The sequence below is a fragment of the Electrona antarctica genome, assembly GCF_951216825.1.
Source record: "Electrona antarctica genome assembly, chromosome: 2".
NCBI lineage: Eukaryota > Metazoa > Chordata > Actinopteri > Myctophiformes > Myctophidae > Electrona > Electrona antarctica.
The window spans coordinates 28,361,016-28,387,861 of NC_136807.1; the positions used below are offsets into that span (position 1 = coordinate 28,361,016).

Sequence of the window (26,846 nt, forward strand, 5' to 3'; positions counted from 1 at the left end):
CACACACACACACACACACACACACACACACACACACACACACACACACACACACACACACACACACACACACACACACACACACACACACACACACACACCACACACACACACACACACACACACACACACACACACACACACGTGCTGGTGTTTTCTGACACACCTGCACACAAACAGCATTATGTTGCACACATGCTGGTGTTTTTTGACACACCTGCATAGCATACACACACATTATGCAGAAGAACACACTCTTGCTACAGACTTCAGTCTCATAGAGAGGGTGTTATTCACACACAGGCCTATTTAAATAGACTTTAGTTTGCATAGATGCTGCAGTGAGATAAACCTGATCGTCTCAGTCACCCTGCATGTCAAGTTTCACCGCAAGTATTAAACTTTCATGTGCATGAAAACACAGAGACAGACAGATGGACGGACAAACCATGAGTATACCGTCTGTCAGGTGGACAGCGTGGTGAGCTTGTAGATCTGCCCTTTTGTCTCCACCAGGCCGAAGGCATGGGGAGAGAGTATGTTTTGCCACTCCGTCCGTCCGTCCGTGTGTCCGTCCGTCCGTGTGTCCGTCCGTCTGTGAACAGCTAATCTCTGGCACGTTGGCTTGATCGCAGCCATACTCTGCACACACACTCCCTGAATGCCAGAGCTGAACCTCTGCCCCAAAGATTTCACATTGCCTGTAATAGCGCCACCAGGAGGCCGCTTTGTGCAAAACTAATGTTTGACAGTACACCTACAGATTTTGTCCAAACATTACGCAAATTGGTACACAGTCTCTCTAGAGCCATTCAACGAAACGGGTCTTTCAGATTTTTCAGACTCCATCCTGATTGGCTAAGATTGGCTTCCAAAGTTCGCAGGAGTGCTCCGTTTCAACAAAATGCTGCAAATCATGAACACATGGTGTGATTTCCGTGAAATTTTGCACACACATTCCCACTAGGGTCGAGGAAGAAATGCCACTTGAATATTTTCAACTCAGCCTCATGGTGGCGCTATAACTGGCCGATTTCTGTTTTTACCTATAACTGCACCGATCTGTGTAAAACCATGGTATGCACACTCCCTAGAGGCCAAGGAAATACCTTTGCCTGGAATTTTTCCCACCTGCTCTTTATAGCGCCACCAGGAGGCGACATATGTAAAACACATTTTCTAATATTACTCAGATTTTATCCAAATTTCACGCAAATCGGTACACATGCTCTCCATAGTCATGTGATCATGTGATTTGTTTGATTTCTCATAATTATCCATCCTGATTGGCTACGATTGGCTTCTAAAGTTTTCAGGAGGTAGCCCCGTTTTGTACAAATCGCCACAACTCCTCAACGCAGCGTCCGATTGCGGTGAAACTGTGCATGCCTATTCCCACTACTAGGCTGAGGAAGAAATGCCACTTGACAGTTTTCAAATCAGCCTCATGGTGGCGCTACAACAGGCCAAGTTGCGTCACACACACACACACACACACACACACACACACACACACACACACACACACACACACACACACACACACACACACACACACACACACACACACACACACACACACACACACACGTTTATATTACTCCTAAACATTTTGCCAACATCACACACAATCCTATCCTCCTGGTGGAGACCTGTGCCCAGAAGGGCACTTTTTCTAGTTGGCAACTCAATTTGTGTGGAGTGTAATAAGAGCCAAAATAAGCCAAATGCGCTCTTTACAGGAGGGTTTACTGTAAGTCAGTGGTACTGCATGACGGAGTCACGGAGGCCAAGTTCACAATAAATTCAAATATCCGCGATAACAATTATCGTCCCTTCCCTATAGTGTCCACGCTCCATTTGGAATAGTATTCCGTAAGAGGAGAGGAGTGAGAGCAATGGGAAAGAGTAGGAAAACAGGTTAATTATTGTATTGCCGGCTAGAAGTTAGCATTTATGAAGTTCCCAATGCCACCATACGCGTTCACTTTAAGAATCGGAGTTTGCCCGCCCCCCTGCCCCCCACACACACACTCACTATACACACACTTTAGTATCATTGGCACAAGCACACACTGTTTACCTTTCGTTAGAAGCTTTTACATGGCGGGAGCATCGCGGTACAAAGGCACAAATTAAATCCGAAATTTAGATGGCAGAAGATCCACCAAGGACAGCTCTCCTGGATTACGATTTATGAACGTTTGAAAAATCTCCTTTCAACTGCTTTACACGGTGATGATATTTTCAATCCCATAGCTGGAGTGGTGGGGAGTTGCCATAGCAACCGGACCAATGTTAAAAGCTGCCATGGGGCTCAACCATTATATAGACGGAGTATACATTGGGGTCTGTATATATATGGACCTGGCAAATAACACCCCCCTAGCGCCGGGTCCCATATATACGGACCCGGCGCAAAAAAAATAAAAAATAAAAAATAAATAAAAATAGCCCCACACACACACACACACACACACAGTTCATTAAAGGCATATGGATAATGGTAATGGGCATTTAGAGTGCATATACGGTACAGTAGTTAGGTACATGCTGACATTGGCGGTGTGCTGCAGTCTTGACGTTGCAGGCTGTTTAAAAGCCTTTGATTGTGTGTCAATTCAAGTACGACAGCTCTCCTCTCCTCTCCTCTCATCCCTCCACCCTTCATTACTGCCTTCCTAGTTCCTATACCTCCCTGTCTCTGGTTTAATCAGAAGCTGCTAGATGGATTCACTCCTACCTAGTCGTGAGGCTCTAGTCGTGACTGCCCACACATGCACTGACCCAAACATATTGTATCCTCATATTCTAGTCTTCTTCTCCCGCCTGGCTCTCAAACTGTGGAATAAACCAGTGGTTTTCAACCCTTTTCACATCAAGGCATGTTATTTATTTGGCATTTGAGCCACGGACCACCATTTCATGAGATTTAGCCTCGCTTTTTGTAATCGTTGGATAAGATTTTGTCGACAATTCCAAGCTGTATTGGTGTGATACCATAGGAGAGATAACAGGCAAATGTTGATCAAAATAACAATTATTCTAAATGTTCTAAATGTGCATACTTCTTGTAAATTATTAAGTAATGCAGATGTGAGTAATGCAGATGTCCATTTGGTAGCTCTCCATCATTTAGCTGGGGACCGTTTGGAACCCCCTCAAAAGCCACTGGTGGGGCCTGGGCCATGGCTCAATGGTCCAGGCACCTTAGCTGGTAATCCAGTCTGGCAGTGTGCCGCGGGCTCGACTCCCGATCCCGACAACCTTTACTGCATGTCTTCCCCCATCTCTCTCCCCATTTCCTGTCAGCCTACTGTCAGTCCCTCCGAAAGCCACACAAAAACAGCCACTGGTGGTCCCCGGACCACTGGTGGTCCCCGGACCACTGGTGGTCCCCGGACCACTGGTGGTCCCCGGACCACTGGTGGTCCCCGGACCACTGGTTGAAAGAAAACACTGGAATAAATGAAGTCGGAAGAACTGCAGACTCTCTCTGACTGTTCCGCCGCTAGCACTTCACTCTCCACGTATCCCGAATTGTCTCCAGTTTTTTCCAATAGATTTATTGGTTTAGTATGCAGATACGTACATGGACCTTAGTTGTGTTCACGTTTTGTTACTCACATTAGGTTTCTTTTCTTCTTCACCACAAATATTACCTACTGTAGATAGCATGTTGTTTAGACAGATGCTATACGTTCACTGTGTGGCCTGCTATCGTAGTTTCTTTGAGGCGCTACTGTGTTCTCTTTGCACTCGACTTGACGTAACAATTCCTTTTGCGGAGCAGATCTCATGCTTAGTCTGCTTAACTTGTTAAGTCGCTCTGGATGAGAGAGTCTGCTAAATGCATAACTTGTAAATTGTATTCGCTTAATCCATGTCCCTCTCCTCCTCTCGACCTAGTTTCTCCATTTCTTTACTTTTTAATGTTTTACAGTAACAAGGACAGAATGGTGGGTAGGCTACAGGCCAACAGCTCCAGAGAGAGGGGTGTGTGTGTGTGTGTGTGTGTGTGTGTGTGTGTGTGTGTGTGTGTGTGTGTGTGTGTGTGTGTGTGTGTGTGTGTGTGTGTGTGTGTGTGTCTACAAACAGTAGGCCTAAAGCTCTGTTGAGGGAACTCTCAATTTTAAATATAGTAAAACGTAGGCAAGATCAAAACAGACCGTGCTTGTAGAGCTGCTATTAATTGATTTAGTACTTAAACGCATGTACTCTTGTACTTCACTTGTACTTCACATATTTGACCAGAAGTATGTACTGTATACTTTGACTGGAGTTGAGTACTTTTGTCCACCACTGCAAGCAACAAAGGTAATTTTGGACTCATTCACATCCCCTCTTCTCTGAATAGGAACCCCTGCCACCAGTAAGAAGACTCTGTGTGCCAGAGTGTAAATCAAACTGCTCAAAGCTGTCGTTTGTTCCAACCTCCTTCAAGCTACTGTATTGTAATGCTAAATTTCGGCGTAATAATAGATCCTTGTGCAATAAATCAAGGACTTTTTGGACAGACTTCATTTTTGAAGAATGAAAACTCAAATTAAACACTTGAACCCCAGGATTCTGGGGAGTGCATTAAAAGGTTAAAGTCCTAATATTTGTCACATACATTGCCGTATGCGAGATTTGTTCTCCGCATTTGACCCATCTCTTGGAGCGGTGACCCGCAGCCGTGCCACGCTCGGGAATCATTTGATCTAACCCCCCTAATCCAACCCTTGATGGACCCTTAACAAAGTTAACCTAGTAAGGAACAACTGTGTACTTGAATCTGTAGTTTCAAGTTAGTTAGCAAGAAATAGCCTTGTAGATCGGCTATTTTTGGCAAAGTGAGGTGTAGAGAGGGGAAAAAGAGGTCAAAGTACAGAGTCAGCTCAACCCGTTTAATACTGTAGGTTGGTATATATTGTATATCGTCGCTGTCAGGCAGAAACCTCATTCTCCATATTCTAACTTTTGAATTGTTCGTAAAAGTAGCATATCTACAGTTTGAGTTTACAGATCTCCTACTTTTTACTTTTTAATCCTGAAAAGTAACAGTTTTGGACATATGAGGTTTCCACCCGACAGAGACGATATGCAATGTGTATAAGTGAAGTTCAGGAGGAGGGAAGAGCCTTTTGACAACCACGTTACGTACACCTGCTACGTAGCCAGCTGGACCACAGACTGGCGGCCTGGATTAAGTGCAGGATTAGTGAGTGAGGGACTGCCTTGATTGGGTTACCTGCAAACCGCATGTCAATTAGCTCCATTGTTACGTTCACGTCCTCCATGAAGAGCTGGCTAAATAGCAGCCGGACCTAACCATCTATTAGTCCAGTTGTAACAGACCTAACCATCTATTAGTCCAGTTGTAACAGACCTAACCATCTATTAGTCCAGTTGTAACAGACCTAACCATCTATTAGTCCAGTTGTAAAATACCTAACCATATATTAGTCCAGTTGTAACAGACCTAACCATATATTAGTCCAGTTGTAACAGACCTAACCATCTATTAGTCCAGTTGTAACAGACCTAACCATATATTAGTCCAGTTGTAACAGACCTAACCATCTATTAGTCCAGTTGTAACAGACCTAACCATCTATTAGTCCAGTTGTAACAGACCTAACCATCTATTAGTCCAGTTGTAACAGACCTAACCATCTATTAGTCCAGTTGTAACAGACCTAACCATCTATTAGTCCAGTTGTAACAGACCTAACCATCTATTAGTCCAGTTGTAACAGGTTCCTTTCACTATGTTTTTCTTTGATGTCTTATTTCTCTAGCACGTTGAAATAGATGCGAGTTGAAAAGTTAAAAGTGAGCATCAAATAGAGTGGCAAAGTGAGTTTAACGTTGTTTAATGCAATCAGATAGGACTCAGACAGGCCACAATGGAAATGAGCATTTTGTGATAAGCTGCAGATCTACAAGCACACAGTGCGTCACAGTGTTGTGAGCATAACACTGTGACAGAAAATGAAATAAGATCCCTGAGGAACACACACACACACACACACACACACACACACACACACACACACACACACACACACACACACACACACACACACACACACACACACACACACACACACACACACACACACACACACACACACACACACACACACACACACACACACACACACACACACACACACACACACACGGCGCCTAGGCTCCAGTAATTACTTCTAAACCTTTTATCTGCATCTGAGGAATCTCATTACTCAATAATTACTGGGACCAGAGGCCCCGAGCTACAAGACCTGAGTGTGTTTGCATGCATATCTATATCACTATATTTATATATCCATCTAAATTTATATATCTGCCTATAGATTTACACGCACGCACGCACGCACGCACGCACGCACGCACGCACGCACACGTATATATTGTGTTTGCTTCATGACGGGATATGAAAGCTCCAATCATCATATCTTCAATCCGCAAATCAAACTCCTTAAGAATGTATATGTATGTATGACTATAGCTTATATTAAATTATATATAATAATATAATTATATGTTCAAAACAATGGCAGACAGAGGCAGAGAGAGAGACAGAGGGGTGTCCACCAGAAGCAGAGACAGCCGTCTTCTCTCACCACAACCTGCTTTTACAGTGAGACAGACAGCACAGCGCAATAATCCTCCATACTGGAAGTAGCCTACACACATCAAGAGTCAAAGACAGACAGAAAGAGACACAGAGACAGAGAGAGAGCCAGAGAGAAAAAAGAAAGCATAAGAAAGAGAGAGAGAGAGAGAGACATAGACATGAAAGCAAGGGGGTATGCCCCAGGTTGGCAGAGGGAGTGTAGCGCCCAGGATTACATTAGACAATTGACACCGTGTGAACAAAATGCAGGGCTATTACAAAAATGTGGGATAATTCTTTTAAATAATAATAAAGAAAGCAAGGGGGCAGGCTAGCTACTAGCTACTAGGCTAGTATAGTGTGACGCTATAGAGCAATGAACCAAAAATATATTGAAAACCAATATTTAGAAGTAGAACCAACAACCAACTGAATCTTGCTCATGTAAGCTTTGCCAAACCATGTGGCCCATAGGGAAGGAGCTCCTGTTTCTGCAGCGTGAGGCGTTTGATGTAAGTATTCAATACATGTTTTATATCAATACATCCACAAGACCAAATGTATAATTGACTAAATCAATTAGGTTGATTTACCACATAATAACCCTGTGTAATTATTCGTCATACAATGTTGGCAAAAGTTTTAATATTGATTCGAAGCCATCTGAGAGGCAGAGACACAGAGAGAGACACAGAGAGAGACACAGAGAGAGAGAGAGAGAGAGACAGAGAGACAGAGAGACAGAGAGACAGAGAGAGAGAGAGAGAGATGAGCTGATGCTAGTCTTCCCATACTGTAAGTAGAGTGATGTCAGTAGTGGGGCGTTGGCCCGAACTTCCAAAAGATGGATGACATTGATGTTAAAGCTCTGTCGCTTGAGCCATTAGCCACACACCTCTGGCATAACCCCCCCCCCCCCCCCCCCCCCCCAGACAGACCCACTTACATAGATGAAGAGTGTATTTCATTAGAAACTCTTAGAAAGAGAGCGAGAGAGAGAGGGACAGAGAGTGTGTGTGTGTGCGTGTGTGTGCGCACGTGCGCCGTGCGTGCATGCATGTGAGATCGAGCGAGTACAAGGGAGGGGAAAGAGAGAGAGAGAGAGAGAGAGAGAGACAGCGAGGAGCTAATCTCTTTTAGTGCAGCAGGAACGAGGGATTGCATCATCATGTCGCTCCATTAGTGGGACAACGTGGTCCGACTGCCGAGCGAGTGGCCATACAGTGAGTCAGCGACACACACAACGCACACGCACACACACACACAACGCACTCTCCCACACACACGCACACACACCTACATCATGCACGACGCACACACACACACACAAACACCCCTACATCATGCACGACGCACACACACACACACAAACACCCCTACATCATGCACGACGCACTCTCTCACACACACACACACACACCCCTACATCATGCATGACGCACTCTCACACACCCCTACATCATGCACGACGCACACACACACACACACACACACACACACACACCCCTACATCATGCATGACGCACTCTCACACACACCCCTACATCATGCATGACGCACACACACACACACACACACACACCCCTACATCATGCATGACGCACACACACACACACACCCCTACATCATGCATGACGCACACACACACACACACCCCTACATCATGCATGACGCACACACACACACACACCCCTACATCATGCATGACACACACACACACACACCCCTACATCATGCATGACGCACACACACACACACCCCTACATCATGCATGACACACACACACACACACACACACACACACACACACACACACACACACACACACACACACACACACACACACACACACACACACACACACACACACACACACACACACACACACACACACACACACACACACACACACACACACACACACACACACACACACACACACACACACACACACAACGCCTCCCCAACACTTCAAACAACATCTTATCGTTGTTTTAATAATAGAACAGCAACAACGTTTCCAGTGCCTCTCTGCTAAACCTCACAGGAGACAGACAGGATTTCAGGACCTCCATCCACCCACTCCACACCTCCCTGTGGGCTAGAGAAGTCACAAGAAGTCCGCTCTCTTGTTGTACTCCCAGTCTGCGAAATCTCTGGTTGGTACTGTACCACTATAAGCCCTAGACTCCATTCCCATTCCCAGTCTCTGGTTGGTACCACTATAAGCCCTAGACTCCATTCCCAGTCTCTGGTTGGTACCACTATAAGCCCTAGACTCCATTCCCAGTCTCTGGTTGGTACCAGTATAAGCCCTAGACTCCATTCCCAGTCTCTGGTTGGTACCACTATAAGCCCTAGACTCCATTCCCAGTCTCTGGTTGGTACCACTATAAGCCCTAGACTCCATTCCCATTCCCAGTCTCTGGTTGGTACCACTATAAGCCCTAGACTCCATTCCCAGTCTCTGGTTGGTACCACTATAAGCCCTAGACTCCATTCCCAGTCTCTGGTTGGTACCACTATAGGCCCTAGACTCCATTCCCAGTCTCTGGTTGGTACCACTATAAGCCCTAGACTCCATTCCCATTCCCAGTCTCTGGTTGGTACCACTATAAGCCCTAGACTCCATTCCCATTCCCAGTCTCTGGTTGGTAGTACCACTATAAGCCTCAGACTCCATTCCCAGTCTTGCGTTGCAGCTTTATGGTGGCCACATACATTCCCAGCCGGCCCAGACTGGTGGCTGGGCTGTAAGCCGCTGCTGGTAACAAGACTTTCTTATCAGGGAAAGCTCTCTGTGCCTGCCTGGTAGGAGTGCTCTGCATTATTATATCCTCTACACACAGTCAAGTCCATAGTGTACGTTTAACTCCGGGAGAGTGCAATGGAACCAATTTGGTTATAAGTGAACCCAGAGGGTTTAGGGATTTAGTGCTGTGTGTAGTTCAATGAACCCATGGTGTCTGGGGGACGCAAAGACACAAGCTAATGCCGCTCCCACTGGGAGCGACATTAGCCATGCTAACACATTGTTATGCTATCTGCTTCCATCCTCTGTTTATTGCTCGAAGGAGGAGGATGCACTCGTCCAACCCATCCCTCCATCATTTACACCAGGGGTGGGCAACTTTGACGATGGAGAGGGCCGCTATATTTCCACACTCACTCCCTAGGGCCATATATTACTGTCGTCGCAAAAATAGCCGATCTACAAGCTCAAAACGCGTCGCGCTGCGACATGTTTTGAGCTTGTAGATCGGCTATTTTTTGCTATATTCGAATTGAAATGTTGAATTATTTGTTGCTATTTTTGAATTGGAATCCTGAAAATTAACATTTTTATGTAATTTCAAATGCCTTTAATTATACTTGTGTTGAAGCAATGAGCTACTAATTTAGACTGAAGTAATAACAGCGGGTCATGATTGCATGTTGTGGAATTGTAAACAGCTGAAACCAATATTATATCAGTATTCTGACATTAACCTGAGGGCCACATTAAGTGAAGGTGGGGGCCGCATGTGGCCCCCGGGCCGCCAGTTGCCCACCCCTGATTTACACCACTCCTCTGCTGCATCTATCCTGTGAGAAGGAGGAGGATGCACTCGTCCAACCCATCCCTCCATCCTTTACACCACTCCTCTGCTGCATCTATCCTGTGAGAAGGAGGAGGATGCACTCGTCCAACCCATCCCTCCATCCTTTACACCACTCCTCTGCTGCATCTATCCTGTGAGAAGGAGGAGGATGCACTCGTCCAACCCATCCCTCCATCCTTTACACCACTCCTCTGCTGCATCTATCCTGTGAGGAGGAGGAGGATGCACTCCTCCAACCCATCCCTCCATCCTTTAGTTTACACCACTCCTCTGCTGCATCTATCCTGTGAGGAGGAGGATGCACTCGTCCAACCCATCCCTCCATCCTTTACACCACTCCTCTGCTGCATCTATCCTGTGAGAAGGAAGAGGATGCACTCCTCCAACCCATCCCTCCATCCTTTACACCACTCCTCTGCTGCATCTATCCTGTGAGAAGGAAGAGGATGCACTCCTCCAACCCATCCCTCCATCCTTTACACCACTCCTCTGCTGCATCTATCCTGTGAGGAGGAGGAGGATGCACTCCTCCAACCCATCCCTCCATCATTTACACCACTCCTCTGCTGCATCTATCCTGTGAGCTTGTATATCTGCTGTTCTTGAATAGCCAACGTAATGTATAAAGCATGGATGAAGTGCTTCAAGTGATTGTGACACTAGTAGGGGTGTCCCTATCCCGTTTTTTTTTCCTCCAGATCTGATTCCGTTCATTTGATTTGGAGTATAGGCAGATATAGGACAACCCCAATATTAAGCATTTTACTGGGGACCCCCATGCAGGAACCCTGTGCCAGCCAGTGTGCCCCACTTTCAGAACCACTGCTTTACATTAGCACTCCTCTGCTGTATTCCTCCTCCCATCCCTCCATACTGTACTGTACTGTACGGTACGGTACTGTTAATGTACATGCATTTACTGCTGCTGCTGATATAAGCCTTTCTCACAGCAGCCTTTCTCACAGCAGCACAGAATGAGATTACTGATCTATATGTCCCGCCATGCACCACCACACCTTCCATTACACACTGCGGCTGGAACACAGGAAAGTGTGAGTATGTGTTGCGCGAGCGTGTGAGAGTGTGTGTGTGTGTGTGTGTGTGTGTGTGTGTGTGTGTGTGTGTGTGCACGTGCGGGTTAAGTGACCGAGATCATTATAGTCTGGGTTGCATCCTTTCAGAAGCATAGAAGTTGATATTGAGGAAATAGACCAAAAGCCCCCCCCTCTCCCCTCCCCCACACACGTACAAGACTTCCTGCAGGATACAAAACATTCTAGGGGCACAGGTGGCCTAGTGGTTAAGGAGCATACCACATAGCTCAAATGCAGCGGGCCATGGGTTCGATTCTCGAGCACGCTGACCATTGCTGTGTGTCACTCCCCGTCTCTGTCCCCGTTTCCTTTCATTCTCATCTGTACTATCCAATAAAGGCAGAAAATCCAAAAGAACATATTCAAAAAAAAACTTTGTCTAGGTGCTACTGGAGGGCGGGGAAGGGGTGCACGTGCCAGCGCATGCTGGGGCTGCACAAAATGGACAAAATGTCATACCTCAATATTCATACCAAATATCTCAACAGCTATAAAATATACACACTATGACTATGGGTTCACACACAACAGTGAAAACGATATACACATATGGTATATATATATATATATATATATATATATATATATATATTGTTCGGACGTTTATAGTCTCTGTAGCGCACGCATGCACACACAGAGTGCATGACGTCAGCGCAATGGTTTAAGTTCCCCACCCACAGGTGGCAACAGCAGCACTCAGTGTTGCCATGTCTGCTTACTATAAGCGTGTTTGGGCTTGTTTTCTGTAAAGTTGCATGTATTGGCAGGTGAGGGTTTGAAGGTTCTTGTTGTAGTTGCTGATTTGAGCTTACTTCCATTTTTGTCAGGTGAAACCTGACTAATGAAAGCCCATGAAATTGTAAGCGACCTAGTCTTCATCATGCTGCCTAAGCCAATGGGAGTCTGATCCAGTCTTCATCACTCATCATCATCGTCATGCTGCCTAAGCCACGCACCGCGAAAGGGCCAATTTCCGCACCGCAGCCACTGTACGACCGCAGCTCCAAGCGACAACAGCTGCTAATGTTATGAGCTAACTGCATGGACAGGAAAGCATGCAAGCAAGCAACAAAACACAGTCATTGAACCACGCACAGAACGTCGGAAACAAACGCAAACAACGGCCGCGAGGTTGCCACACAGAAATATACACGTTACAAAAGTAATAATAATAATAATAATAATAATAATATGGGGGGGAAATCTGCCAACGCTGCCTGCACCGCAACGGCTGCGAGGTTGCCACACAGAAACATACACGTTACTAAAATAATAATAATAATAATATGGGGGGAAAACAAAGACAAAAAGGGAGACAACGGAGACAGCACCTGTTTCACCTGACGCATTATGACTAAGTCATCATTCCTTGTTTTTAAATATATTATTATTGTTTAATCTCCTCAAACATTTGCATGTCAAGGACGCCCAAATAAATGTATTTCTCCGCCGACCCCCATCAGAAAAATGTTTCAAACACATATTTTCCTTTTTCCTTTTCAAGATCTTTTTGAAAATAGCAGATCTACAGCCAGTAGATCAGCTATTTTCAAAAAACCAATGTAAAGTATGATTAAAGTGCATGTAGCCTGCGTCTTTTGGGCTAGTTTTCACAGACCCATGGCTGCTTATTTCTCAAAATATGGCAACAACGCCAGCACTCCTTACAGGGTCTGTCTGCTCTGGGTGAAGATGTACCCACTGAACCCCTCTGTGTTATTCCTTACGCATGCATGCATGCACTGTGAGATAACAAAAGAGCTCTTAGCACTGAATATTTTATACGTAGGTACTGCACACAGTAGGTATATGAACTATCATGGAGGGTGTTAATAATGGCAACAGAGATACTGAGGTTTGGTGGAAACATTGAGAAAAGCGTGTGTGGTCTGATGCGCTTCTACAGTCAAGCGACTTTGAGTACTTCGAAAAAGGCGCTATATAAATCTGAGGTATTATTATTACAAAAATCGTCTCTGTCGGGTGAAAACCTTATACAGTATGTCCAAAACAGTGTGTGTGTGTGTGTGTGTGTGTGTGTGTGTATGTGTGTGTGTGTGTGTGTCTGTTCATAGGTGCTGTGTTGAGGACCGCAATGGAAATAAGCCGAAAGGCTTTCTTGTGTCAACATGACGGCTCAAGCAATCATGCACGTGTGTCTGTGTGTGTGTGTGTGTGTGTGTGTGTGCGTGCGTGCGTGTTCGTGCGTGCGTATGTGCGCGTGCGTATGTGCGCGTGCGTGTACATGCGTGATGTGCGTGTCATGTACCGAGGGATCCGGTCCTGTGCAGGTTGAGGTAGGGTCTGTCTCGGTCCAGGCCCGCCACACCGCCGGGCCCCTCTCTGCGCAGGGCGGCCGTGCGGCCCAGGTGACCAGCGTACTGACGCAGGAAGGAGGGAGCGCTGTGGGAGGCGGGGGGATGTACCATGGCACGCACCACCATGGGCTCTGGACCACCATGGCACCCAACGCAGGGACAGACGGACATACAGGACGGGTGGACGGACGAGGCAGGGGGAGAGAGGGTGGGAGGGAGGGATCAGAGATTTAGCAAAAGAAGGGGAGGGAGAGAGAAGAGAGAAGGGTTCAACGTGACAGCGGAAGAGAATAAAAAAGGGGTCAAAAAAAGGGAGAGGAGAACAGCAAGAAGGTTGAGTAGATGAAAAAGCAAGAGGAGAGGAGGAGAGCGGGGGGGGGCTCAAAAGAAACAAAGGCGGGCCAGGAATTGGAAGCAGAGGAGGAGCAGAGAAAGAAGAAAAAGAAAAAGAAGAAGAAGAAGAAGAAAAAGAAAAAGAAGAAGAAGAAGAAGAAGAAGAAGAAGAAGAAGAAGAAGAAGAAGGTCACAAAGACACCAAACAAATGAAGGAAACACAGTAGCAGTAGTATATGAGTAACATTAGTAATGGAACAAGGAAGAGGACACATTATGTTGGCAGTAGAAGCATGTGAGTGTAGAGGAAACAGTGAAGTCCAATTTAAGCGTTGCCATGTGACTCTGCGTCACCTGCCAAGAATAACTAATTTCCCACCAAAAACATCACGTTATTTTGGTTGAAAATCTGTTAATTTAAGCAAGCGCCACGGCCATACAACGAGGTATACGAGTGTGCCATAACGGTGCATAATGAGTGCTAGTTTTAGGAAATGGGTGCAGTTGCAGTGTGAGCAGAAAGAACATGCAAAGCAAATGAACAAATGATTTGTGAACGAGCAGCAGGCATGCAGCAGTGCATGCATATGAAAAAGTAGCAGAAACAGGACTGCAGCCAGGTGAGGGAATGAACGGGAATGCATGGATGCTGTTCACATGGACATATTATCCTATAACCACGCCTGGCCAATGTTCACTGGCCAGCCCTACAGTACATTCAGGGTGGGTGGAAGTGACATGTGACCGCTTGAAGCCAGTCAGTTTACATTACGTAGTTAGCTAGCTAACCCCCTAACGTTTAAGGTAGCCCTGAGCACGTCGTGGTAAAACTGTACTATACAGTGGCATTTCGGAACAGGTGACTTGAACAGCACACGAGTTTCATGGATGCAATATATACTGGGCGAGTGGGTCCTGTACTCAGCAGCCACTGGGCCAATTTATTAATATATATATCGTTGCTGTCAGGCAGAAACCAATCATCTCCATATCTGAACATAATACAGTGTCACACAAAAGCATCAAAAGTCACAGATCTGCTTGTCGGCTTGAGCTTATCAATTTGCTACTTTTGCAATTTTTTAATTTAAAAGTATCAAAAGTAAAGAAATAAAAATCACACCCGTGTGAACTGAGTGGTGTAAGGTCTTATATAGACTGATCAGCTGTGGTCTGACGTAATGTCTGACGTAATGAAATCACACCCGTGTGAACTGGGTGACCGTAGCAACCATGCTCATTTCTTTGGCACAGACAGACAGACAGACACGTAAACTAACAAAGCCAGTCGTAGGAGTGGTTTACACCACTCAAAAAAGTAATCATATGAGGTTTCCACCCCAACAGAGACCATCTCAGTGGCTAGAATGTCCGCAGTAATACTGCATATTTTACAAAGTAGCAATACCACAATATAAATACTCTGTTACAAGTTTACTATGAAAACCTGCATCTCCCGTCAGTCAGTCAGTCATGTCTCGTGATACGCTCCATATATGGCAAGTACAGAATTCATTCCATATGTTGATCTGACCTCATCAAACCCCTAGACCTCCATATATGGAGCTGGCCTGTTCTGACATCACGATGCTGTTCTGACATCACAATGATGACTCGACCAGCTCACAGAATGATTGATCTCCAGAATGATAGATGATAGATCTTCAACTCTACAGTTGCGCCTCAGGGCGTCTTACTGGTAATATGAATACAAATCTGCAAAAATAACTAGTAACTAAAGTTTTTAAATATTGTAGTGGAGTAAAAAGTTAAAAGTAATGATATTTGCCCCTGAGATGTAGTGGAGCAGAAGTAAAAGTAGTGAAAAATACAGTAGCACAAAATTGTACATGTACTCAGTTACTTTCCACTACAGATTTGACGTACTGGGCCCGGACGGCTGGTGTAGCTGTCTAGGCTACACCAGTACTGGGCCTGGACGGCTGGTGTAGCTGTCTAGGCTACACCAGTACTGGGCCCGGACGGCTGGTGTAGCTGTCTAGGCTACACCAGTACTGGGCCCGGACGGCTGGTGTAGCTGTCTAGGCACCTAGGCTGTTAATGCTGCCTGAGAGCGTGTCGCGGGTTTGACTCCAGATTCCAACGACCCAAATTTGCTGCGTGTGACTCCCCAACTCAAATATCTTAAAGAAAAGATTATACGTACTGCTCATGCGTCTCTCTCTCTCTCTCACACACACACACACACACACACACACACACACACACACACACACACACACACACACACACACACACACACACACACACACACACACACACACACACACACACACACACACACACACACACACACACACACACAGTGAGCATGTTTCACACACCTCCTAAATTCCATATAATCCCCAATTTTCCTCTACTGTAAAAGATCACTCGGGGGGATGAGGATTATTTTCTCTTTGGCTCAAACTCAAATCCTCAGACGACACCTGCAGTTTCTCCCCCGATAATCACATGGAAAGAACAGAACCAAGGTCACACCATTTCTAATTAGCACTTCTCTACCGACAAAATGTGAGGAACATTTTCACTCATCTCTCTCTCTGGTGCTGCTGCCTGAGTTGTTCTGGCACAGTCATGATGTGATATGTACAGAGAGAGAGAGAGAGAGAGAGAGAGTGCGTTTTAACAGCGGGCGAGCATCGGCCGACACATCACCAAATCGCCCGTTATCGCCCGAAAAGATGAATTATTTTTATATTTTCGGGCGACGTTCCTCCGCCCACTTTTCGACTATCGGTCGTTCGCCTGCTATCACCGGGAGTTGCCGGGTCCCCTAGACAAATTCCGGAAAGTTCGTCTGGCTGTCGCCAGCTGTTAAAACCTACTGAGAGAGAGAGGGAGAGAGAGAGAGAGAGAGAGAGAGAGAGGAAAGGAAGACAGAAAACGAGAGGGAGGTCTGACGTAGAGAGGTGGTTAAAGTTTAATATCTCTCCTCAGTCAGTCCCTACATCACTTCCCTTAAGCTTCCACCTTCCAAGTCCCTACATAACGTTGCTGTCGCGCAGAAACCTTGTATCTCCATATTCTAACTTTTTGTGGGGTTTATTCCGTAAACTAAAGCCTTACTGGATCACACTACAGCACCACAGAAAGGCATCCAAAGTAGCAGATTTACAAGCTCAAAGCGTGGCTCGAAACACGGCGTGAAGCAGAATGTTTTGAGTGTGTAGATCTGCTACTTTTGCCGTTTCTGAATTATAAATTGACTGCCATGACTGTTTCAGTGTCTGTCCATTCATGTGTCAAGGATATTTTACCCGAGCCTTAACGAGACGTTAGCTCACAGATAAGCAATCCTATTGCTGGAGGATCTCAGACCACGCAAGGCATGATTTTTTTTAACCGCGACCAGCGATGCAACCGGACATAAAAAAAGTTTGTTTTGATTAGAATCGGAATATGGGATTCATTAGAATCCAAGATAAAAGGGTGTTAAATTTTCAGCTATCGTTGAAGTCAACGAGGGGGGAACATCTTTACTGACAGACCAACCACTTCCTGTTTATGTCTAGACATGGAGATGCTGAAAGACAGTAGTATAGCGTGATCTCAAACTGAATCAATATAAAACATTAAAAGTCCATGGCAGTGAACAGTTGGATTTGAAAAGTCCATGGCAGTGAACAGTTGGATTTGAAAAGTCCATGGCAGTGAACAGTTGGATTTGAAAAGTCCATGGCAGTGAACAGTTGGATTTGAAAAGTCCATGGCAGTGAACAGTTGGATTTGAAAAGTCCATGGCAGTGAACAGTTGGATTTGAAAAGTCCATTGCAGTGAACAGTTGGATTTGAAAAGTCCATTGCAGTGAACAGTTGGATTTGAAAAGTCCATTACAGTGAACAGTTGGATTTGAAAAGTCCATTGCAGTGAACAGTTGGATTTGAAAAGTCCATTGCAGTGAACAGTTGGATTTGAAAAGTCCATGGCAGTGAACAGTTGGATTTGAAAAGTCCATGGCAGTGAACAGTTGGATTTGAAAAGTCCATGGCAGTGAACAGTTGGATTTGAAAAGTCCATGGCAGTGAACAGTTGGATTTGAAAAGTCCATTGCAGTGAACAGTTGGATTTGAAAAGTCCATTGCAGTGAACAGTTGGATTTGAAAAGTCCATTACAGTGAACAGTTGGATTTGAAAAGTCCATTGCAGTGAACAGTTGGATTTGAAAAGTCCATGGCAGTGAACAGTTGGATTTGAAAAGTCCATGGCAGTGAACAGTTGGATTTGAAAAGTCCATTACAGTGAACAGTTGGATTTGAAAAGTCCATGGCAGTGAACAGTTGGATTTGAAAAGTCCATGGCAGTGAACAGTTGGATTTGAAAAGTCCATGGCAGTGAACAGTTGGATTTGAAAAGTCCATGGCAGTCGATGTATTCATCCTGAAAAGTAACCGTTTTGGACATAATGAGGATTCCAACCGACAACATAACTTCTTTGATCTACAAAAAATATATTTTTGAAAACATTTTAACAAGACAAATCTTGTATGGAGTGATCCTTGGGCTGGCACAGAGTGTTTTCAGATGGGGGTGTCCGCGGCCAAATATATTCATTTGGGGTCGATGACATGAAAAGGTTTGAGAGCCACTGGTGAAACGAAGTATGAATTAGATACCGTCTCTGTCGGGTGGAAACCTCATGTTAAAACCGGGATCTACAAGCTCAAAACCTGCCGCGCTTTCGAGATTGCGGACCTGCTACTTTTTTTTTTTTATATGTTTTTTTGTGGCTTTCGCCTTTATTTTGCTTAGCCTTTGCTTTTACACACACACACACACACACACACACACACACACACACACACACACACACACACACACACACACACACACACACACACACACACACACACACACACACACAGTATATTTGAACACAAGGACTTTTCTCTCTCTTTCACCGTTTCTTTCTTTCTGAAGCAGCTGATGGGGGAGAGGTAACTCCCATCGCTCTGTGATCTGACCTCCTTTCTGGCTGGTGCCGGGATAGGACACGTGCACGCACGCACGCACGCACGCACGCACGCACGCACGCACGCACGCACGCACGCACGCACGTGGACAGTAACAAAGTAGCTTTACTTCAGTACCAGTGTACTCATGTACACTCATGTGCAGATGTCTGCACTTTACGTGAGTATTTGTATTTTTGGATACGATACTACTAGTAGCAAAAAGACGCTTGCCTTTCGTTTAGGTGGTGGGGGAGGCAAGAAAGACGTGTGCAGTTAGCCGGGGAAAGCCATATTGAAGAGGTGGGTTTTCAGAGCGGTGGGTGGAGGGCTTCTCTGATAGCATTGGGGAGTGCATTCCACAGGGTTGGGGCAGCAAAAGTAAAAGCCCTATCGCCCCTTGGGTTTTTACTTTAGACTCCACTACATTTCTAGGAAGGGATAAAAGTACATTATGAATTAACCACCTATTTAAATAGTGAAAATAGCTGATCTACATCAGCTCACGACTCACAAGTACGGTATATTTTAAAAGCCTGTGCTTTTGAATACTTCTACTAAAAAAGTACTCCAGCACTTTAACACAACTTTGACAGAGCAGCTTTCACTTGTAGTTGAGTAATATTGGACTAGGAGTATCTATACTTTGACTGAAGTACTGGAGTTGAGCACTTTGTCCACTACTACGCGCATGCACACACACACACACACACACACACACACACACACACACACACACACACACACACACACACACACACACACACACACACACACACACACACACACACACACACACACACACACACACACACACACACACACACACACACACACACACACACACACACACACACACACACACACACACACGCGAGCCCTCTGCATTCTCCACAAGCAGAGCTGCATTACTTCAAGACGACCAGCAGGTGGCACATAGAAGTCCTCAGATAGCCTCTTGTGAATAATAATAATAATAATAATAAATATATATATATATATATATATATATATTGTCACTGTATATTTGTCCTCTGCATTTTACCCATCCTAGGAGCAGTGATAAGCCAGCGTTAAGTGTCTTGCTCAGGGACACATTATTGCTGAGGCCCGGAATGGAACCTGGAACCTTGGGTTACCCGCGGGGGAGGGCTCTCTAACCATGTGCATATTTGTGCTAAAGGAAACACAGCATGTTCCTCCTGTCATGTTCTTCCTAGCCCATTCTAATGATGTTGCTGTTAGGTAGAAATCTTGTATGTCCAAAGTCCTTTCCTTTGTTAAAATAGTGAAAATAGCCGATCTACAAGCCCACAATGAGCTTGTAGATCGGCTATTGTCACTACTCTTGCGTGACACTCTTGTATGATGAAGTATAAGGCATTCATTTATGGGGGGAAAAAACAATAAAAACCTGAAATACGGACATATGGGGTTTCTGCCTGACAGCAACCACATGGATTATGTATTATAATAACTGATGATTGATAACGTATTAACGTGTCATCATCAGTCCCATGCAAAGTGAAACGAGGAGGGTGATGATGATGATGATGAGATAGCTATGATGAGGGTTAGGATGACTTGGAGAAATGTTGTCAAGCTCTCTATTGTGTCCCCGTGTCCGTGGGTGTGTGTGTGTGTGTGTGTGTGTGTGTGTGTGTTAGACTGATGATAAGTTCTTGGTTTACATTACTATGTCTAATCTATCTATGCATTTGATGTATTACCTTGTGTTTACATTGCTTACTGTAATTCACTCTTCGTAAGTGCGTCTGCTAAATAAATTGTAAATTGTGCGTGCGCGCATGCGTGTGTGTGTGTGTGTGTGTGTGTGTGTGTGTGTGTGTGTGTGCCGCTCACCATTGTCCCTGGCGGCAGCCGGCTCGTCCAGGGTCATCTGTTCGGCTAGTTCGGACAGGGAGTCATCGACGGGCCGAGCGCTGCGTAGAGACATGGACAGCCTCCTCTTGATCAGCTTCATCCTGTCCATCTTCTTCTCACCGGGACCACCAGGGGCCCACAGGCCTGTGGGGGGGAACAATGTCATCATTATTTATTAATATTTCAAAGCATATATCGTTGCTATCGGGGCAGAAACATCCTGTTGTCTGAAAAAGTAACAGTTTTGAACAGGTTTCCACCCGACAAAGACGATTTAATAGGCAAGCAGCCATATTGGAAAGAAATTGGGCCTCTTCCTTGACACATCATTACCAATGATACTAATGAAGGCTCTGTTCCTTTCTGGTCAAACTTCTGGTTTTACTTTTAAGTAAATAAATGTGAGTACACCACTGAGTATAAAAGTGAGTAACGCGAGCAACGCCCCCTGATGATGGGTGTTGCATGCATGTCATGAAGTGCTCCACTTCACCCTTTGCCCCCCTTTGCTCTCCTGTCCGTCTCCCTCCATTGTCCTATCTGAAGAGAGTCAATAAAAGTAATCTAAAGAAGCAAGGACACAAGGCACATATTGCTGTTGTAGACATACTGTACATACACACTGGACTCACTACGATGGTGTAGCCATTAGACAACAGATAACGTTCTGCATTTACTAATAATCACTTATAACCACTTAAAAGAGCTGTATAGTCTTTAGATCACTGTTTTCCCCAACAATGGGTGGGGAGTCTGGGGACCCATTTGTGACTAATTGGATGGGTCACGAATCACGAGTAAATAGATATCCCTGTGAGGTTGTAGATCTGCTATTTTTGACTAGCCAAATGGATAAAGTGGTTAAGAATCATGATTGTGATGCTACATTAACTACTTTTGTTGGGGACCCATTGACGGTCCCCGGACCCCACTTTGAGAACCAATGCCTGGACTTGTGCTACAATTGTACTTATTCCGTCCACACCAAATCCCTTCGCAAAAATAGCCGATCAACAAGCTCACAATATTGTGAGCATGTAGATCGGCGATTTTTGGCTAACGTTCCCCTCAGACTAAGGATGCTGTGGACACAAGTGGTTAGACAACCATACTGTTTGGTCTGCCACGTTTAGCTCAATGAGTATGACTAGGACTTAATCCATTGAGACCTGGAACGCATCCATGTCACGTTAGCGTTTAACCACATTAACCATTAACCCATTTAGGGCGGGAACCCCTTTTGGTGTTTTAAACATTATGTTATAATTTAGCTATTGAAAAATAGCAGATCTACAAGCTCATAGCGCGCCACCGAGTGGCGCGCTATGAACTTGTAGGTCTGCTATTTTTGAAAAATCGTTAAAATGTGCCTCAAATCTTTCCGAAAATTGTCATGATTTAGAAAACTTTTTTTTTTAAATTTCGACGTCAGGCCTTAATGGGTTAAAAGGCTGGATGGAAGCGAAGGCTTGGTCGAGCTCCAACCACCAGTGGTGGAAAACTACTCATTTCAAGTTTTTTAAAGTATACAAATATTTTTGAAAATAGCAGATCTACAAGCTCACAATGCGTCACATCGCAACGCATTGTGAGCTTGTAGATCGGCTATTTTGAAATAGCCGAATATAAATATAGGGCTGAGTAAAAGTAAAAGTACAATATTTGGATCTGAAATGTAGCGGAGTAGATGTAAAAGTACTGGAAATTGTAAAGTACAAATGCCTCAATATTGTACTAAGTACAGTATTAAGTAAATGTGCTTGGTTACTTATACACCACTGACAACCCATACTGGGTCGGGCTCCAACCATGCAGCCTTCCTCCTCCTCCTCCTCATTATCAGCAGCAATAATCAGCCTTGTTCCATTGATCTTCAGAAGGCATCATCCGTCTTCACACAGTGCTTGGAAACCACCGCAGTGCAGCCAGTTGTGTTTGCTCACGCAGCATGTGGTTACCCAAACGCAAACACCATCGCAGAGAGAGAGAGAGAGAGATTGAGATAGATAAGGCTGTCACGATTACACATTTAAGTTGACGATCAATTGCCACACACTGTAATTGCGATTAACGATGTAATTGTGTTTTTGGCATTGAACATGGAAACAAACATATTGAATACAATTTTAATATTTCTGCGTTTTGGTTTTCGGGCTTCAAAATCACAAATTGCACTGGGCATATAGTATACCATATATGACAATTTATTTATACAAATAAATTACACATTTGACACATCTAATGATATACTTTTCAAAACAAATATAATTGCGGAAGCTGGTAGTTCTGCTATTTTTAGAAAATGTTTGGGAAAAAAAATCAAGATGGAAATGATAATATGACTATCTGTGCAAAATAATATTGTTGATTATCTCAAGTAATTGCTATTAGGCGAAAATGTAATAATTGTGACAGGCCTAGAGAGAGAGCGAGAGAGCGAGAGAGAGAGAGAGCTCCACTTCTTGACTGCATGTGACAAATACAAGGATATAAGAAAGTATGCCACCCCAAATTCACAAAAATACGGTAATAGAAACACAAAGACATATTTTGACTGCCCACAAGCAATCCCCTACTTAGGTTAGAAAGCTCACAATGTTCCAAGGTTGGTAGCAAAATGTGTAGCAGCCTGCCAAAAACAATGACGGACAATGGCCATATACCTCCACACGATTCATTAATATAATGTCCGTTTGATTTTCTGATTTTGTTTGTGTAGTTTGTTATGACAAGCATTATCTTTGTATATCATATGTTACTATATATAATATAGGATGCTTGTCATGTCATGCCAAAAAAGCATTATTTATTGAATTGAATTGAATTGAGAGAGAGAGAGAGAGAGAGAGAGAGAGAGAGAGAGAGAGAGAGAGAGAGAGAGAGAGAGAGAGAGAGAGAGAGGCCATAGCTGGGGTCTTCAACAAGGGGTCAGCGAGTCCACCAACTGATAGGGATATAGTGATATAGGGACTTTCTTTTTTTTTTGCATTAACCACTTGAACCCTAGCATCAATATTCTGGGGGGAACATTAGCCGAAAATAAATCGTCTATTTTCGACAAAGAGATTTGTTGTAGAGGGAAAAAAACTAAAAAGAGCAGAACAAGTAGGTACCAAGCTAAAGGTAAAAGTTTTCAAATATTGAAGAGGGGCGGGGGGGGGGGGGGGACGACGACGACAGAAACATGGAGAAAGGCTGATGTTGCATCTCCACACAGATTTCAGTTAGCTGTCACAGATAAGACGTGATTATTATTTAAACAACTATATGTGATTCACAAAAGTGTTTCCATGAGTTTTCTTTTTTTTTGGTGTAGAAACAAGTCCGATTCCAATCTGGACAGGCCATAAATCTGGCGTTTTTTGGGCTGTCGCGTCAGTGTGAACATATCTTAAGGGAATGCAGGTTTCTATACATGACTGTTTCCTTGAGGGACAAGCATGCAGTGCTTTTACTACAAAGCTGGGGGGAAAAAGCACAGTCAGGAAGACTAAATCCATCGATTTCCACTGACCTGGTGCATTTGCAGTGTGAGCAACAATGTCAGCGGAGGGATTTACACATTAGCCCAAGCTCCAAAGATATTTCTAAAAACTCCAGTGTGTGTGTGTGTGTGTGTGTGTGTGTGTGTGTGTGTGTGTGTGTGTGTGTGTGTGTGTGTGTCACTGCGTGTGTCACTGCGTGTGTCGTATCCTAATTCCTACAGTAAGAATTAATAAGGCGTCCATCGTTAATTCGTTCTACCCCTAAAGGCACACCAGCTGTGCAATTACCTCCAAACTTTGCACAAATATAATGCATGCCATGGCAAATCCAATAAACTACCCTTCATGCTTGCACATTTCATATTTCCCTTTGCACTTTGACTAAAAATCAGATGTTGCCACTGATTTAGCCTAGTAGAGTCATCATACTATAATTCAGTCAATGTCTGTCTGAATGTCTGTCTGTCTGAATGTGTGTCAGAAACACCACTGTATCTCCTCACCGCCTGCACCAATCACTCCCACTTTAGTTTCCACACAGGCATTGACCATAATAATATGGAGGTCTTAACGAAGCCCTTTTTCCAATTTAACAAATTATAAATTAATAATGAATTTATTAGGGGCAATATCTCACAACGGGTAAGGGCTAGTTGGTTCAATTTACGATTGGCTAATGGAAGGTCGACCAGGCGGACGGGCCACAGCCATGGGACGTTACTCCTACATAACCATAAACAAACCCAGTATGCCCATAATTATACAGGCATGTCACAATGACTCAGACAGAAACCATAACCACACCCGATATGCCCATAATATATAGCATATATGGAAGATCTGGTTGTCCAGAGCCACAGATCCAAATGCTACGCACAGGGCCATAGATGCATGCCAATATAAGGGACAAGGACTGACACATACAGACTGAGATCTCTATATGGCCACAAAAGGTACACAGACAGACAAGTACTGTACAACGGGTCAGGTACTGTGACAAAGCCCCTGACATATGACTTATGACTCAGAAATATTGGCCTACACTTAGGCATTTAGAGGTTATTAGGTTTATGGGTAAGGTTGGATGTTTATACTTAGTTTTGCACCGCCAATATAAAAAAGCCGATCTACAAGGTCACAACATGATGGTGTGTCATGTTTGTGAGCTTGTAGATCTGCTTTTTTATATCGGCGGTGCAAAACTGACACACCATCATGTTGTGAGGTTGTAGATCTGCTATTTTTGGTGCACAACGACTCCGGCACGTAACTAAGAATCATTTAGGCTTGGGGAGGATTAGGGTTTTAAACATTTTATGTGTGTCACAGTGTGTGTGTGTGTGTGTGTGTGTGTGTGTGTGCTCATGCATGCGGCCGTGCGTGCAGCCGTGTGCCTGTGTGTGTTTGTGTGTGTGCAGCCATGTGCCTGTGCGTGTGTGCGTGCGTGTGTGTGTATGTGAAGTGTGATCTCCTGAGCCATAAAGGCTTTGATAGGAGCAGGAAGGAAATGGAACGAGGACAGAAATACTCTGCCGTAGAATCACTTCTGTACCTCTAGGCCAGCAGAGCTGAGTGACCCTAACCCCACACACACACACACACACACACACACACACACACACACACACACACACACACACACACACACACACACACACACACACACACACACACACACACACACACACACACACACACACACACACACACACACACACACACACACACACACACACACACACACACACACACACACACACACACGTTTGAAGTACCATACTTGTGAGGGAGACGGCAATTTCATGAATGCCTCTTGGCCACTTTCAGTAACCCTAAGACAAAAGCCGAAAAATAGCAGATCTACAAGCTCACAGCGTGTGAGTTTGTAGATCTGCTATTTTCTGGTGTGTGAGAGACATCGCTGTGCAACTTATGTATCTTGTTCATGTTTCATGGATCCCCCTTGAAAATGAGATGCTGCATCTCAAGGGGCTATCCCTTCAGTACAAATCTGAATAACTCTTATTTACTCTAACACTTAAACCTGACCTCTAAATGTCTAACCACTAACCTCAACACTTAAACCTGACCTCTAAATGTCTAACCACTAACCTTGACACTTAAACCTGACCTCTAAATGTCTAACCACTAACCTCAACACTTAAACCTGACCTCTAAATGTCTAACCACTAACCTTGACACTTAAACCTGACCTCTAAATGTCTAACCACTAACCTCAACACTTAAACCTGACCTCTAAATGTCTAACCACTAACCTCAACACTTAAACCTGACCTCTAAATGTCTAACCACTAACCTCAACACTTAAACCTGACCTCTAAATGTCTAACCACTAACCTCAACACTTAAACCTGACCTCTAAATGTCTAACCACTAACCTCAACACTTACACCTGACCTCTAAATGTCTAACCACTAACCTTAACACTTAAACCTGACCTCTAAATATCTAACCACTAACCTTGACACTTAAACCTGACCTCTAAATGTCTAACCACTAACCTTGACACTTAAACCTGACCTCTAAATGTC

At 44.5% G+C, this 26,846-nt stretch overlaps 1 protein-coding gene across 1 annotated transcript in view; it reads right to left on the reverse strand.

The window, feature by feature from the left end:
* Nucleotides 1–26,846, reverse strand: part of LOC306932775 (cyclin-dependent kinase 17-like) — a 60,061-nt gene that overhangs the window by 20,912 nt on the left and 12,303 nt on the right. Inside the window, exons 2-5 of the mRNA XM_079514696.1 lie at nucleotides 20,789–20,953; nucleotides 13,570–13,749; nucleotides 11,223–11,241; nucleotides 7,231–7,267 (exon numbers count right to left, since the gene is read on the reverse strand). Coding sequence (XP_079370822.1) covers nucleotides 7,231–7,267; nucleotides 11,223–11,241; nucleotides 13,570–13,749; nucleotides 20,789–20,918 — 366 coding nt within the window. The 5' untranslated portion in view covers nucleotides 20,919–20,953. The remainder of the gene's footprint in view (nucleotides 1–7,230; nucleotides 7,268–11,222; nucleotides 11,242–13,569; nucleotides 13,750–20,788; nucleotides 20,954–26,846) is intronic.